This window comes from Rhinolophus sinicus, linkage group LG10, assembly GCF_036562045.2.
Source record: "Rhinolophus sinicus isolate RSC01 linkage group LG10, ASM3656204v1, whole genome shotgun sequence".
Lineage (NCBI taxonomy): Eukaryota > Metazoa > Chordata > Mammalia > Chiroptera > Rhinolophidae > Rhinolophus > Rhinolophus sinicus.
Window position 1 is genome coordinate 68,127,577 of NC_133759.1, and position 18,433 is coordinate 68,146,009.

An 18,433-nucleotide genomic window follows, 5' to 3' on the forward strand; every position below is an offset into this window, starting at 1 on the left:
AATTTGAAAATACAATAGTTGAAAGTAAACATACTTTACTGGGTATTTGACAACAGATTAGATATAGCAGAACAGAAAGTTAGTGAATTAGAAGATGGGTTCAAAGAAACTACCTGTGATAAAGCAGAGAAAAAGAATTAAGAGGGAAAGAAAAAGAGAGATGCATGTAAGATATGTGAAAGCCATATTCTACAGCTGATGAAAGACATAAACCCAGAGACTCAAGATACTCTGCCACCCCAACTAGTACAAGTACAAAGAAAACCACACCTGCTCAAGGTCAAAACCAAAGCAACAGGAAAAATAACAACAAACATGACTCTTGAAAGAACAGAATAGATCTCAAAGATGATGTTTCAAAAGAAAATACGGAAAGAAGACAATAGAATGGAGTCTTTAAAACTTGTGTGTGTGTGTGTGTGTGTGTGTGTGTGTACACACATATACATGAGAGAGAGGAGAGAGAGTTGCTAAACTGGAATTTGATACCCAGAGAAAACAGCCCTCAGAATTTAAGGCAAAACAAGTATGTTTTCATACAAGCAAAAATATTAAAACACCAGAAGACCTGCTAAAATAAATGCTGATGGCACAGTTCTTCAGGCAGAAAACAAATAAATAATCCCAGAATACTGGGACCAAATCTTGGCTCTGCAGTTCTCTGTCTGTGTGAACTTTGGCAAGTTATGTAATTTCCTTGTGCCTTATCTTAAAATGTGAATCATCAAAACTCCTTCTCACAAGGCTGTTGTGAAGTTTACACAAGTAAAAAAGACGAGAGGTACTTAATAAATCCAGCCCTCAGCATGTAATTAATACGTGCTATATGGAAAGCTTTGTGAGAAAACGGGCCATTAGGTGGCACCCCTACACACCTCCTTGCCCTAATAATTAACCTAAGGAACATAAGAAAGACCTCAAGAAACCTACCTGTGACATCCAGGAGGAAGGAGACCCTCTGGCCCCCGGCCTCACAGCTGTACTCCCCGCTGTCCGCCTTCCCCGCCTGCTGCAGCACCAGATGCCGGGTACAGCCCTTGGCCTCCACGCGCACTTTTGAGCTCCCACTCAGCTTCTTGCCATCCTTGTACCACGTCACCTCCGTCTGGGCCTGGGACACCTCGCAGCTCAGTGTGGCACTGGCGGCTGCTGCAATCTGCACCTCCCTGCGTAATGGCTGTTCCTTGGCAAACATGGCTGCAGGCTCTGGGGACAGGCAGGGACATAGAGGGTCAGAGAAAATCAAATTTGTAGAACTGAATGAGGGCCCACTTTCTGGCTCTCAAGACTATCATGCCCCAGCCAGAAGCCTTGGTTTCCCAACACAGACTACTTCACATTTAGAAGATGCATAAGGCAGGGAACCAATTAGTTCTCAGAATCTGGAGCCTCACAGTTCAATAACTTTCATGTTGGTATATCTTACAACTGAGACTCTGGCAACTATTTTCCAGCTGTGATCTTACAATTACCTTTACAAAGGGAGGCATAATTTGTAGCCTGCACATAAAAGCATAGGTATTTTCAGGAAGAATTTATTATGTAATGACACCAAGAACAGGTGCTACTCAAGTCACAGTAAGCATTGATAGATAGGATTGTTACTTGTAGTCTACAACTTCTAACACACCAGTCACCATGCGTGGAATCAAATACTTGGCCTTGGAATCAGATGTTGTTTTTCACTAACTTACTTTTTTTTGCTTTATATTACATTATTCTAGGACCCATTCTGTTACTTTAGACTAAATTTCCTTTTTTTATGATGTATATCCACTGGTAATTCTTTCAGCAAGGTTTTGTGAATTCTCTCTATTTTCTGAAAATGTCTTTATTTCACCGTCCCTTTTGAATGACAGTGTAGCTGGATACAGAATTCTAGGTCAATGGTTATGTACCCTTAATACTTTGGAGATCATGCCATTAATTTCTGTGTTCTTCGTATGGTTGACGTGTTGGCAGGAAGAATAACTGTTTTTTCTCTCTGGTGGTTTTGAAGATCTCCTCTAGGATTTTGACTTCCTGTGGTTCACTATGATGTGTCCACTTGTGAATTTGTTTTCTTTATATTTCCCATTCTTTCCTGTGAGTCTTGAATTTTAAGATTCACATATTTTATCATTTCTAAAAATTCTATGCATGATTTCTTTTATTATTTCATCTTTCTCATTGTTTCTAACTGCTTACAGAAGTCCTTTTAGACATATGTAAGGTCTGTTGTTGCTCTTCCCCAAATCTATCATTATCTCTTATTTTTTATCTATCTGTGATTCATTTTCAGTAATTTTCTCAGGTCTATCTTCTAATTCAGTAATTCTACATCTAATTTGCTGTTTTTCCCTCCACTAATGTGTTCATTACAAATGTATTTACCATTCAAGTAGCTTCATTTGGGCAATAATTACATACCTATCAATAGTTGATTTAAATGTATATAGACTGAATATGCTCAATAAAAGACACAGAGTGGCTAAATGAATTAAAACAAACAAACAAAAAAAGATCTGTGCATATGGTGCCTAAAAAGACTCACTTCAGATCAAACGACACACAAAGACTGACTGTGAAGAGATAGGAAAAAGATATTTCATGCCAATGAAACAAAAAGAAAGCTGGGGTAGCAATGCTTATGTCAGCAAAATAGATTTTAAAACAAAGACTGTGACAAGAGACAAAGAAGAGCATTTCATAATGATAAAGAGATCAATCTCAAAACTGGATATAACTCTTGTAAACATCTACACACCTAATGTAGAAGCACATAAATACATTAAGCAAATATTAACAGACATAAAGGAAGATATATACAGTAATACAGTAATAGTAGGGGACTTCAACACTCCACTTATATCAATGGATAGATCGTCTGGACAGAAAATCAACACAGAAACAGCAGCCTTAATGACACATTGAACCAGACGGATTTAATAGATACTTACAGAACATTCCACTCAAAAGGATATACATTATTTTCCACAAGTGCATGTGGAACATTTTTCAGGACAGACCGTGTTAGGCTGCAAAACAAGTCTCAACAAATTAAGAAGATTGAAATCTATCAAGCGTCTTCTCAGACCACAATGGTATGAAACTAGAAATCAATTACCATGTTTCTCCAAAAATAAGACCTAGCTGGACCATCAGCTCTAATGCATCTTCTGGAGCAAAAATTAAAATAAGACCCAGTCTTATTTTAATATAACAAAAGACCGGATATAATATAATATAATGTAATATAATACCACGTATTATATTATATTACACTATATTATATTATACTGTATTATATTATAGTATAGCACGTACTATACTATAATATAAGACTGGATCATATTAATTTTTGCTCCAAAAGACACATTAGAGCTGATGGTCCAGCCAGGTCTTATTTTCTGGGAAACACGATACAAAGGGAAAAACACATAAATACATGGAGGCTAAATAACATGACACTAAACAACGAATGGATTAACAATGAGATCAGGGAAGGAATCAAACAATACCTTGAGACAAATGAAAATGAAAACACAACAACCCAAAATCTATGGGACATAGTGAAAGCAGTGCTAAGAGGAAATTCATAGCAACACGGACTACTCCAGAAACAAGAAAAATCTCAAGGGCCGGCCCGGTGGCTCAGGCGGTTAGAGCTCCGTGCTCCTAACTCCGAAGGCTGCTGGTGCGATTCCCACATGGGCCAGTGGGCTCCCAACCACAAGGTTGCCAGTTCAATTCCTCGAGTCCCGCAAGGGATGGTGGGCTCTGCCCCCTGCAACTAAGATTGAACATGGCACCTTGAGCTGAGCTGCCGTTGAGCTCCCGGATGGCTCAGTTGGTTGGAGTATGTCCTCTCAACCACAAGGTTGCTGGTTCGACTCCCGCAAGGGACGGTGGGCTGTGCCCCCTGCAGCTAGCAACGGCAACTGGACCTGGAGCTGAGCTGCGCCCTCCACAACTAAAACTGAAAGAACAACAACTTGAAGCTGAACAGAACCCTCCACAACTAAGATTGAAAGGCCAACAACTTGACTTGGAGAAAAGTCCTGAAAGTGAACATTGTTCCCCAATAAAGTCCTGTTCCCCTTCCCCAATAAAATATTTAAAAAAAAAAAAAAAGGAAAAAGAAAAATCTCAAATAAACAATCTAAACTTACATTTAAAGAAACTAGAACAGCAAACAAAGTCCAGAGTGAGTAAAAGGAAGGAAAAAAATAAAGATCAGAACAGAAATAAATGAAACAGAGATTTAAAAATAAAATAGAAAAGTCCAATGAAACTAAGAGCTGATTCTTTGAAAAGATAAACAAAATTGATAAACCTTTAGCCAGACTCATCAAGAAAAAGAGAGAGAAGACCTAAATAAATAAAATCAGAAATGGAAGAGTAGTAGTGACAACCGACACCAAATAAATACAAAGAATTTTCAGAGAATACTACAAACAATTACATGCCAAAAAATTGGATAACCTCGAAGAAATGGATAAAGTCTTAGTAAAATACAATCTTCCAAGATTGAATTAGGAAGAAACAGAAAATCTGAACAGATGGATTAATAGTAATGAAATTGAATCAGTAATCAAAACCAAAAAAAAAATCCAAACAAACAAATGTCCAGAACTAGATAGCTTCACAAGTAAATTCTACCAAACATTGAAAGAATTAATACCTATTATTCTCAAATCCAAAAGAATTAATACCGATTGTCAATCCAAAAAATTGAAGAGGAGGGAAAGCTTCCACACTCATTTGATGAGGCCACTATTACCCTGATACCAAGACCAGACAAAGACATTCCAAAAAAGTGAAACTTACAGGCCAATATCCCTGATCAAGACAGATGTAAAAATCCTAAACAAAATATTAGGAAAACAAATTCAGAAATACAGTAAAAAGATCTTATACTATGATCAAATGGGATTTATTCTAGGGATGTAAGGAGAGTTTAATATCCACAAATCAACCAATATCATATGCCACTTAAATAAAATGAAGAAATAAAATCAAAAGATCATCTCAATAGATGCAGAAAAAGCATTTGACGAAATTGAACATCCATTTATGATTTTTTTAAATTTATTTTTTAAATTTATTGGGGTGACAATTGTTAGTAAAATTACATAGATTTCAGGTGTACAATTCTGTATTACATCATCTATAAATCCCACTGTGTGTTCACCACCCAGGGTCAGTTCTCCTTTCATCACCATATATTTGATCCCCGTTACCCTCATCTACCAACCCCCTCCCCCCTCCCCCTCTGGTAACCACTAAACTATTGTCTGTGTCTATGAGTTTTTGTTTCTTTCTTTGTCTTATTCCTTTGTTGCTTTCAGTTTTATATCCCACATATGAGTGAAGTCATATGGTTCTCAACTTTTTCTGTCTGACTTATTTCGCTTAGCATTATACTCTCAAGATCCATCCATGTTGTCACAAATGTTCCTATATCATCTTTTCTTAACACCGAATACTATTGCATTGTGTATATATACCACAACTTCTTTATTCATTCATCTATTCAAGGACATTTTGGTTGTTTCCATGTCTTGGCCACCGTAACATAAGCTGCTATGAACATTGGAGCACACGTGTCTTTATGTATAAATGTTTTCAGATTTTTTGGGTAGATACCCAGGAGAGGGATTGCTGGGTCATATGGCAATTCTATTCGTAATTTTTTGAGGAACCTCCACACTGCCTTCCATAATGGCTGCACCAGTCTGCATTCCCACCAACAGTGTATGAGGGTTCCTTTTTCTCCACAGCTTCTCCAACACTTGTTAATATTTGTCTTGTTGATGATAGCCATTCTGACTGGTGTGAGGTGATATCTCATTGTGGTTTTGATTTGCATTTCTCTGATGATTAGTGATGTTAAGCATTTTTTCATATGTCTATTAGCCATTTGTATGTCCTCTTTGGAGAAATGTCTCTTCAGGTCCTCTGCCCATTTTTCAATTGGGTTGTTTGTTTTTTGTTGTTGAGTTGCATGAGTTCCTTGTATATTCTGGATATTAGCCCCTTATCGGAGGCACTGTTTGCAAAAATCTTCTCCCATTCAGTTGGTGGCCTCTTTATTTTGTCAATGGTTTCTTTTGCTGTGCAGAAGCTTTTAAGTTTCATATAGTCCCATTCGTTTATTTTAGCTTTTACTTCCATTGCCTTTGGAGTCAAATTCATAAAATGCTCTTTGAACCCAAGGTCCATAAGTTTAGTACCTATGTTTTCTTCTATGCAGTTTATTGTGTCAGGTCTTATGCTTAAGTCTTTGATCCATTTTGAATTAACTTTGGTACATGGTGACAAATAGCAGTCCAGTTTCATTCTTTTGCACGTGGCTATCCAATTCTCCCAGCACCATTTATTGAAGAGGCTGTCTTTGCTCCATTGTATGTATTTAGCTTCTTTGTCAAAAATTGTCTGTCCTTATTTATGTGGTTTTATTTCTGGGTTCTCAATTCTATTCCATTGGTCTACATGTCTGTTTTTCTGCCAATACCTTGCTGTTTTGATTATTGTAGCCATGTAGTACAAGCCAAAGTCAGGAAGTGTGATACCTCCATTTTTGTTCTATTTTCTTAAGATTGCTTTGGCTATTCGGGGTCTTTTGTGGTTCCAAACAAATCTGATGATTTTTTGTTCTATTTCTTTAAAATATGCCATTGGTATTTTGATAGGGATTGCATTGAATCTGTATATTGCTTTGGGTAATATGGCCATTTTAACTATGTTGATTCTTCCAATCCATGAGCACGGAATGTCTTTCCATTTCTTTGTGTCTTCTTCAATTTCTTTTAAAAATATCTGATAGTTTTCAGCATATACGTCCTTCACATCCTTGGTTAAGTTTATTCCTAGGTATTTTATTCTTTTTGCTGCAATCGCAAAAGGAATTGTTTTTGTATTTCTTTTTCTGAGATTTCATTGCTAGTATATAGGAATGCAATGGACTTTTGTACGTTGATTTTGTAGCCAGCAACTTTACTGTATTCGTTGATTGTTTCTAATAGCTTTTTGGTGGAGTCTTTAGGGTTTTCTATATATAGCATCATGTCATCTGCAAAGAGTGATAATTTAACTTCTTCATTCCCAATTTGGATGCCTTTTATTTCTTTCTCTTGCCTGATTGCTCTGGCGAGGACTTCCAACACTATGTTGAAAAGCAGAGGTGATAGGGGACAGCCCTGTCGTGTTCCTGAACGTAGAGCAAAGGGCTTCAGTTTTTCACCATTAATTATGAGATTAGCAGAGGGCTTGTCATATATGGCCTTTATTATGTTAAGGTATTTTCCTTCTATACCCATTTTATTAAGTGTTTTAATCATAAATGGATGTTGTATCTTGTCAAATGCTTTTTCTGCATCAATTGATATAATCATATGATTTTTGTCCTTTATTTTGTTTATGTGATGCATCACATTGATGGATTTGCGGATGTTGAACCATCCTTGTGCCCTGGGGATGAACCCCACTTGGTCGTGATGAATAATCTTTTTAATGCATTGTTGTATTCGATTTGCTAGAATTTTATTTAGGATTTTTGCATCGGCATTCATCAGAGATATTGGTCTGCAGTTTTCTCTTTTTGTGCTGTCCTTACCAGGTTTTGGTATCAGGGTAATGTTGGCCTCATAAAATGAGTTAGGGAGTACTGTCTCTTCTTCACTTTTTTGGAAGAGTTTGAGCAGGATTTGTATTAGATCCTCTTTGAAGGTTTGGTAGAATTCACTAGTGAAGCCATCTGGTCCCGGACTTTTGCTTTTGGGAAGGTTTTGGATGACTGATTCAATTTCGTTACTGGTGATTGGTCTGTTTAGATTTTCCAGTTTTTCACGGTTCAGCGTTAGAAGGCTATATGTTTCTAAGAACTTGTCCATTTCTTCTAGGTTATTGAATTTGGTGGCATATAGTCCTTCATAGTATTCTTGGATGATCCTTTGTATTTCTGTGGTGTCCGTGATAACTTCCCCTTTTTCTTTTCTGATTTTGTTAATTAGTGCCTTCTCTCTTTTTATCTTAGTGAGTCTAGACAAGGGTTTGTCAATTTTGTTAATCTTTTCAAAGAACCAGTTCTTTGTCACATTAATTTTTTCTATTGTCTTTTTGTTTTCTATTTCACTTAGTTCTGCTCTAATTTTTGTTATTTCCTTTCTTCTGCTGACCTTGGGTTTCACTTGTTCTTCTTTTTCTAGTTCTTTAAGGTGTAACATGAGGTTATTTATTTGGGAGTTTTCTTGTTTCTTGAGATAGGCCTGTAATGATATAAATTTCCCTCTTAAAACTGCTTTCGCTGCATCCCAAACATTTTGGTAGGATGTATTTTCATTGTCATTTGTTTCTATGTATCTTTTGATCTCTCCTCTAATTTCTTCTTTGACCCAGTTATTCTTTAAAAGTATGTTGTTTAATCTCCATGTACTTGTGTTTTTTCCTGCTTTCTTTTTGCAGTTGATATCCAATTTCAAAGCCTTGTGATCAGAGAATATGCTTGGTATGATTTCAATCTTCTTAAATTTGCTGAGGCTTATTCTATGTCCCAATATATGGTCTATCCTTGTGTCGTGCGGGGAGGCCTTCTCGCCGCGCCATCTTTCAGGCGGGGCGGCCTGCGGGGTCTCTGCTCCCGCTCCCCACACAAGAACGCAGGATATGGTGAGGCCGAAAAGGAACACCCATGGAGCCATAGGTAGGGGAGTCATACCACTATGGTCTCACTGGAGGCTGGGCCCACCAGACGCGTGACCTGCCGTCTGCCTTTCCACCAGCCGACCGACCGACGACTATCCTCCACTCTCTCGACTCTGTTCCTCTCTCTCGGCTCTCCTCTTCCGCTCTCCTTGGCCCTCCTCTTCCGCTCTCTTTGGCTCTGCTCGGCTCTGCTCGGCAACCCTTCGTAGCCGCAGCAGTTATACCAGCGACCAATTGGCTAACTGGCCACAGCCGACGGCCATTCACCACCCAAGCCAGCACCCTTCCACGTGAGGCCGAGAGCCTGTAAACTACTTTCTGGGGCTCTGTCCCCACACCTTGAGAATGTTCCATGTACACTAGAAAAGAATGTATAGTCTGATGTTTTAGGATGAAGTGCTCTATATAAGTCAATTATGTCCATTTCATCTAATGTGTCATTTAGGGCTGCTATTTCCTTATTTATTTTCTGTTTGGATGATCTATCCATAGCTGTCAATGAGGCATTTAACTCCCTTAGTATAATTGTGTTTTGGTCAATCTCTCCCTTTAGTTTTGTTAGTAGTTGCTTGGTATATTTCGGTGCTCCCTGATTGGGGGACTAAATATTGATGACTGTTATGTCTTCTAGTTGTACAGTCCCCTTCACCATTATGAAATGTCCATCTTTGTCTCTTGTTATCTTTTTCACCTTGAAGTCTGTTTCATCTGATATCATTATGGCTACACCTGATTTTCTCTGGGTACCATTTGCTTGGAGTGTCAATTTCCACCCTTTCACTTTGAGTCTATGCTTGTCCTTGTAACTGAGATGTGTCTCTGAGAGACAGCATATGGTTGGGTTTAGTTTTTTGATCCAATCTGCTACTCAGTGCCTTTTTATTGGTGAGTTCAGTCCATTTACATTTAGGGTGATTATTGATATGTGAGGATTTCCTGTCATTCTATCTTTAGTTTTCTGGTAAGACTGTGTCTCCTTTGGTTCTTTGCCTTTTTGTTGTTGTCTATTATTTTTGTGTGGTGATTTTCTATGATGTTTTCCTTTGTTTCTTCTTTTATTACAGTATACATTTCAGTTCTGGATTTTTTTTTGAGTGCTTACCCTTAAGTTTATGTAAAAGAAAGTTTGATATTTAGAGTACTCCATTTTCTTCAGCACGCTTACTTTCTCCATTCCCATATTCCGTTTCAGGCTTTACTCTCCCCCTTTTTGAGTTTTGTTTGCCACAAATTGTCCCTGTTGATGGTGGTCGAATAGCCTCCTTTAGTATTTCTTGTAGTGCAGGTCGTGTATTAGAAAGTTCCCTCAGCTTCTGTATGTCTGGAAAGGTCTTTATTCCTCCTTCATATCTAAAGGATATCTTTGCTGGATATATTATTCTTGGCTTACAATTTCTCTCTTTCAATAGTTTGAATATTTGGCTCTACTCCCTCCTGGCTTATAGAGTTTCTGCTGAAAAATCTTTTGATAACCTAATGGGCTTTCCTTTGTAGGTTACCGTCTTTTTTTCCCTGGCCGCCTTGAGGATTCTTTCTTTGTCGTTGATTTTAGACAGCTTCAATACAATGTGCCTTGGAGAAGGTCTGTTGGGATTGAGGTAATTAGGTGTTCTATTTGCTTCTTGGATTCGAGGATCCAGTTCTTTCCACAAGTTTGGAAAGTTATCATCGACTATTTGTTTGAATATATTCTCTGTTCCCTTCTCTCTTTCTTCTCCTTCTGGTATGCCCATTAGTCTTATATTGCTCTTTCTGATGGAGGCAGAAAGTTCTTGGAGAGTTCTTTCATTTCTTTTTAAGTCTCGTCTCTTTCTTCTTCCATTTGTGTCATTTCCAGGTTTCTATCTCCGATGTCATTGATTCTTTCCTCCATCTGGTCAACTTTACTTCTTAAGCTGGCTATTTCATTCTTAATTTCTTCTATTGAGTTCTTAATCTCCAGAAATTCTATTTGGTTCTTTTTAAAAATTTCAGTCTCTTTTGTAAAATGCTCATGTTGTTCTTTGATTGTGTTTCTGTGTTCATTAAACTGCCTATTTGCATCTCGTTGAATTTTTTCAGAAGTGCAATCTTGAATTCTCTGTCATTTAAGTCACATATTTCCATGTCTTTGAGTTCCTTTTCTGGAGACCTTTCACTTTCTTTCTGAGCTATCTTGTTGCCTTAGTTATTCATGGCAATTACTGGTTTACTATTTCTCTTCCTAGACATCTACAGGAGTGGCTTCTGCAACAGGTTGATAGGAAGTGGTCTTTCTTTTGTTTTCCAGTACTTGTTGGTAGAATGTTTTATTTTTTCTCCAACTGCAGCTTATTTTTCTTCTCCCACATGGTAGTGCTATGTTTTCTCTGCACTGTTCCAGCTTCTCACACAATGGGGGGATTCCCTGGGAGACGGGCTTCTCCTCTGTTAATAGTTCGTCTAGGTCACAGGGCGTAGTGTCCCGTGGGTATGCGGAGAGCTTTTGATGTTCCAAAGCTCTTCCAGCTCCAGATTCAGAGCCCTTATGTTTCAGCAGTTCTGTTTACTCCTGCAGGGATCCACCCAGATAGGTGGGGCCTGGGGCAGGGTGAGTTGTGAGAGGTGGCCCAGAGCAATGGCGGCAACCACCACCACAGCTGGTCCTGCTTCCATTGCTCCCTCCCCTTTGCCGGAACTAGTTAGGCTGCGAATCTGTGTCTGTGGTCCACAGTTCTCAGAACAGCAAATATTCTGTTCTTTTGATCTGACACTGCTACTGTTCTGCCCCTAGTACCGGGCAGGTGGGGGTGGGGCGAGCTCTGGGAGGGTAGGGAGGGGTCGGCTAGTCTCAGTGCCTAAGGCTTCCATTCTCTGCTCGGCAGTGAGGGCTTAAACCACTGTTTTCATCCTTCTTTCCTCAGTCTTTTCTCTGAGGTCTCTGCCGTGAGCGCTGGGTTCAGCTGTGTTATATGCTGCCCCCTCAGCCCTGTGGGCCGTAAGCGGAGCCCTAGCAGTCCAAGTTCTTCCCTCTCCCACAGCTGCGGTAGTTCTGGGAAGCAGTGAGCTCGGAGCACTGAGCTAGGTCTGCGTCCTGTGACCGCGCGGCTCCGTCTCCGCACTTCTCTCTTTCCTCCTCCCCCCACTCACGCGAATCTCCCACCTGTAGGTGATTTCGGTAGTGGGCCTCTTCGTCTTGCCTGTCTACTGCGCAGGGAATCCTTTGTGGAGTTTTTGTTGTTCGATTTGTAAATTCCAGGGGAGCTTTACAGAGGCTCACCTCACGCCACCATTTTTCCTCCATTCCCCCCATTTATGATTTTAAAAAACTCCCAACAAAGTGGTATAGAGGGAATATACCTCAATGTAACAAAGGCCATATATGAAAAATCCACAGCTAACATCATATTCAATGGAGAAAAGCTGAAAGCTTCTCTAAGATTAGAAGAAGAAAAGAATTTCCACTCTCAATACTATTATTCAACATACTATTGGAAGTCCTAGCCACAGCAATCAAACAAGAAAAAGAAATAAAAGGTGTCCATCCAAATGGGACTGGAAGAAGTAGAACTATCACTATTTACAGATGACATAATACTATGTATAGAAAACCCTAAAGATCCCACTAATCTAGATCCAACTAGTTTTATTAAAACTAATAAATGAGTTCAGCAAAGTTGCAAGATATAAAATTAATATACAGAAATCCATTGCATTTCTATACATTAATAACAAACTACCAGAAAGAAAAATAAAGAAAATAATCCCGTTTACAATTGAATCAAAAAGAACAAAATACCTAGGACAAATTTAACCAAGGAGGTAAAAGACCTGTACTCTGAAAATTATAAAACATTGATAAAAGGAATTGATGAACACACAAATAAATGGATGGATATACCATGTGCATGGATAGGAAGAATTAAGTGTTAAAAATGTCCATGCTACTCAAAGCAATCTACAGATTCAAAGCAATCCCTATCAAAATACCAATGGCATTTCTCACAGAACTAGAACAATAATCCTAAAATTTATATGGGGGCCACAAAAGACCCCAAATAGCGAACGAAACCATGAGAAATAAAAACAAAGCTATACTACAAAGCTACAGTACTTCATGGGTCCACTTACATTCGGATTTTTTTTCAAATGACTTACGAAGTTCAATTGATCCACATAGTTCTGACCCACATTGCTCAATGGTCAACTGGCAGATGGGGATCCATGTGTGTGGAGGGCTAACTTAAGTTGTAGGTAGATTTTCCATTGTATGGGTGCCCTTAACCCCCATGTTGTACAAGGGCCAACTGTATACTTTAAAAATAAAAATAAATTAAATACATAAATAAATAAGAAGTAAAAAAAGTTTCATTTGGTTCTTTAAATCTGTCTGGTGTTTTTCCTAGTGTTTCACTTTTTCTTGTTTCCACGTCTCCCAGATATCTCTTTAGTCATTTTAAGTATGCTTATCTCACATGCTCTTTCAGATTGTCCTTCTACCATCCTAAGTTCCTGGGGCCAATTCTGATATTTTCTGTAACTTCCAGTTCGTTGATGTTGGATTGTTTCTCTGGTGCTTAGATATATTTTTGTTGTGAGTGCGTCTTTTGCAGGGCTTCTTTGTTCGAGGGCAATTCCATATGGCCCGGGTGGGGGGTTATCCATTCTGAGTAAACATTCCTGCCAGGTACTCCAGGGGTATCTCTGGCCTGGTGCCCCATTTTTAGGTTAATTTCTCGGTCTGGTAGTCCCTAGACTATGAATTCAAGCCCCAATCCCAAGTGAAGAATAGGTTTCCACTTCTTACGGGTTCTTTTTCCACCCACGCCAGGCAGACAAGTAAGTGCCTTGTCACCTCCCTGGACTGCCAGATGATGGCTTTTCTTCTATATTTTCCCACCGACATGGTTCTATAAGGTTACCAGCTTTTACAGTGGTCTCTGCTCCACTTCCCATCACTCTCGAACCTAAGCTCCCACTGCTTGTTTGCAAACTGGTATTGGAAGTCAGGCCTTGGTCCCTGAAACCAAAACCCCACCAACTGTGCACCAACTCATATTCAGATGTCCATGGTGGAAGAGATTCATACTATATAAGTCCCCAGTACTGCTGGGACCAGAAATCCACGTCGGGTATTGTTAACTCTACTTTTCCAAATGAGATCATTCAATTTCATCCACTATAGACTTTATGCTTTGGGAACACCTCTCTGATTTCCCAAAGGAAGTCAGCAGAAACTTTTTGCTTTGGGCCAGCACATCTTAGTACACGTATTTTCAAGGGGAATTTCTTATGTGATGTCACCAAGAACTGGCAATATTCCTGAGTTACATGATTTTTAATTGGATTTCTAATCTTTAAAAAAATATATGTCTGTGTCCAAAATATAAATGGTTCTATTTGCATGCCTTACATTTATTCTTCACAGAGGAAAAGATAAAGTGTCTGGCTGGCCGACTGTTGCTTGTCCACTTCTGTGACCTGGTACCATGCCAGCGCAGGCTGCTGGATGGCAGGTTGGCAGTAACCCAACAATCCACACAGCAGTTGACAGGGGTCTCCAGGGACAACGGTCAGTCTCCCCTCACGGGGTCTCCCCCACTGCTCACTCTCCTCCCCCTCAAAGCAAGGCTTTCCAACACAGCCACAGACATTGGCTACGTCCACTTCCTCAGTTCACCTCACCTCCCTAACGCCCGTGGGGCTCCATCCTTCAGCTTCTCCCAGCTTTTCTGATTTCTCCATGGTGTTAGCACCCTTGCCTCACCCAGATACCTGACTGCCCCCAGACGTCCCAGGTACCCATGCTGGCTCATTACGCACTCCTTCCTGCAAACCTGCACCTGTCCACCTGCCACATCTCAGAAAGTGGTATCTCCTTCTATGAATCCACAAAGCCTGAGACTCACCTTCCGTCTCCCCTCTCTCATCCCCACACCCACCTGACAGCCACTCGGTCCACTCGACCCCCAGCACCCCTCTCCATCACCATGACCATGGCCTCTGTTCGGCCGGGCGTCTCCTGCTGGACCAGGGAACAGCCTCCTGCATCTCCCCTCCCTGGTGGAGCTACAATGGTCCTTCTAAAACCCCAATCTAAATGGGCCCTTCTCCTTTCCTGTGCCAGGGTCAGAACCAAAGCCCACTCCCCTCAGTGGATGCCTCAGGTGAGTGGTCCAGAGAAAAATCTCTGCAGGCCGATGTCCTCGGGGATCAGATGGATTGGTGGGAGTCCACATGCTTCTCATGGATTTGATGCTCACCTCAGCACCTGCCCAGATCCCCTGTCCCAGCAAATGACAGTCTCACTTTTGAAACCATGACCTCTCATTATTTCTTCTCTGGTGAGGCTACCAACAGTCACCCTGCACACTGATGAAACCTCACAATGCCCATCACATAAAGCAGAGAACACCCAACCACACAGCCAACTGTCACCGTAAGCCGCAGCCAGCTGGTCACACACTCCTTCAGAACATACTTTGAAATACCTGCCACTCATCTGTGGATCAAGACTCAGCCATATCTCCCAGGCAGGGCTGCTCCAGGTCTCTTTTATTTTTGATGTTCACTTCACAGAAAGATGGCAGACTAACCTTGAGGGAAACTGTGCCTCTTTGATATATGCATGTCACGAAATCACTCCTGACAACACTGGTTATGTGTGTAGGTGTGTGTCTATGTATGTGGGTTTTATGCATATATGTGGGTGTGTTTGTATTTGTGTGTATGTCTGTATGTGTTTAAATGTACGTGTGTTGTGTGTGTTAGTGTGAATGTATGTGTGTAACTATGCATGTATATGAGTGTGTCTATGTGAGTATGTGCACATTTAAAAGTGTGTATATGTATATGTATGTATGTCTATGCATGTGAATACGCACGTATATTTAAATGTGTCTATATATGTATGTCTATGTGTGTTATAGGCATGTATGGGTTTAAGTGTGCATGTGTATTGTGAGCATGTGTGTTTAAATGTGCACATATGTATGTGTGTGAGTTGTAAACATGTATGTGTGTTTAAATGTGTGTAAGTGTATATGTATGTGTATAAATGTGTATGCATGTCTTTGTGTGCATGTACGTGTTTGGGTCAGTCTTCCTGAGGCTGCACAGAGGGAGGAAGTCTGTGAGAGCCCCCCGTGGTCACTCTAACCCCACAGCCTAGCTCACATCACACAGTGGTTTGCCTTTAAAATCCACCTGAATGAGTTACACATCTTATTCCAAGGATGCTTATGATTTGTTCCATACAAGAAATGCCAAGGGCTAGAATCGTTTGCATGGTTACAAAAATTAAAACTTGCATCTTTACAAAAACATCTATAGGTGGTTCTCACTCACCAAAAGCAGCTATAAAAAGGGCTCTGAAAGTAAACAGCAGCAGGGGAATTGGGGAAAAGCAGAATTCCAAGTCCTGCCTAACTAGAAGTCAGTCTGCCTTTTTTCCCTGGCCTACACACAGGGAGGCCCTAAATCCAGAAGTAGGCACCTCAGCTCTCCCTCAAGGCATGGGGAAGAAAATCTCAAATGCTCAGGGAGGTAAGAGGACACCCCTACTTATTCTCCATGCCCTTACACCCCAGCCCATGAAAGCTGAAGACCCCTAGAACACTGAGGGAGGGAAATATTCTTCTCCAATTGAAGGAGTTCTGGTCCTGAAAGGCAGGGGTGAACCCCACTGATTTTTCTCTTTCTGTCCTTCCACTGGGCTCTGACACAGAACTGAAAAGGTAGAGATTAGCAAAATGGACTGTTTTTAAAGAACATGCTGTCTACAAGAGACTTACTTTAGATCCAAAGATACAAATAGGTTGCAAGTGAAAAGATGCTCCAATCAAATGGCAACCCAAAGATACTCGAAGTGGTTATACTAATGCAAGACAAAATAGACATTAAGGCAAAAACCATTCCAAGACATCATACATTGAATACATTATATCATATTATATTATATTATATTATATTATTTATTGGTGAAAGGGTCAATCCTCAAAAGAATATAACAAATTTAAGCATAAGCACAACTAATAGTGGAGCCCCAAAATATATGAAGTGAAAACTTACATATTAAAGGGAGAAATAGACAGTTTTACAATAATAATTGGAGACTTCAATACCCCACTTTCAATAAGAAATAGAACTAAACAAAGGTCAATAAGGAAATAGAAGACATGAACAATCACTTCACACCAACTACACCTAACTGACTTATACAAGACCCTCCACCCAACAACAGCAGAATGCACATTTTACTCAAATGCACATGGAACATTCTCCAGCATAGTCCATATGCTAGGCCATAAAACAAGTCTCAATAAATTTTAAAAGACTTAAATCATACAAAATATCTTTTTCGACCACAATGGAATGAAGCTAGAAATCAATAATAGAAAGAAAACTGGAAAATTCACAAGTATGTTAAAATTAAGCAACATACTCTTAAGCAAAGAATAATTACAAGGAAAATTAGAAAATAATTTGAGATAAATAAGAATGAAAACACAACATACCAAAACTTATGAGATGCAGTGAAAGCAGTTCTCAGAGGCAAATTCACAGCTATAAAACATAAGCCTATATTAAAAAGATCAGAAATCAATAGCCTAACTTCACATGTTAAGAAACTAGAAAAAGAAGAGCAAGCTAAACCAAAAGTTAGAAGAATGAAGGAACTAATGACTAGAGCAGACATAAATAAAATAAACAATAGAAAAATAGAAAGGATCAAGAAAATAAAAAATTGTTTCTTTAAAAATACCAGCAAAATCGACAACCAATCGACTGACCAAGAAAAAATGTTAAAAGGCTCAAATTATTAAATTCAGAAATAACAGTGGGGATATCAATACAGACCTTACCAAACAAAAAGGATTGTAAGAGAATCCTATAAACAATTAAATTGTATACAAACAAATTACATAACCTAGCTGAAATGACAAATTCACAGGAACACACAAACTACCATAACCGACTCAAGAAAAAACAGATCTGAACAGATGTATAACAAGTAAAGGGATTTAATTAGTAATTAAACACAAAATAAGAGGCACCTATTTTAGAAATGTAGTAAAACTGCCTGTATTCTTCAGATGACATGGTTTTGTGTGTACAAAACCCTAAGTAATAATTATATATATATATATATATATATATATATATATATATATATATATATATATACACACACACACATACAACTAAGAAACAAGTTAAGTTTGTGGGGGTAAAAATCAATATTCAAAAATCAATTCTATTTCTCTACATGAACAATTTAAAACTGAAATTAAGGAAATAATTACATAAGCATTAAAATAACTGAATTCTTAGCAATAAGTTTTTAAAAAAGAATTGCAAGTTTTGTACACTGAATACTACAAAACATCATTAAGAAATTTGAAAAAACCTAAATAGAGGGGCATCTCATATTTATGAATTAGAAGATTAATATTGTTAATACAGCAATACTTCCCAAATTGATCTACACATTCAATGCAATCCCAATCAAAATACCAGGTGCCTTTTTTGCAAAATTTTATGATCCTAAAATTTATGTGGAAATGCAAGAGACCTCAAATAGCCAAAACAATCTTATTACTATTTGTCTTGTTGATAATAGCCATTCTAACTGGGGTGAGATGATATCTCATTGTGGTTTTTATTTGCATTTCTCTGATGATTAGTGATGTTGAATATTTTTTCATATGTCTATTTGCCATTTGTATGTCCTTTTTTGGAAAAATGTCTCTTCAGGTCCTCTGCCCATTTTTCAATTGGGTTGTTTGTT

The 18,433-nt window shown here is 39.0% G+C and overlaps 1 protein-coding gene across 1 annotated transcript in view; it reads right to left on the reverse strand.

Moving 5' to 3' along the window:
- The window catches only part of OBSCN (obscurin, cytoskeletal calmodulin and titin-interacting RhoGEF), a 137,828-nt gene that overhangs the window by 100,240 nt on the left and 19,155 nt on the right, over positions 1-18,433 (reverse strand). Inside the window, 1 exon segment of the mRNA XM_074314098.1 lies at positions 931-1,206. Coding sequence (XP_074170199.1) covers positions 931-1,206 — 276 coding nt within the window.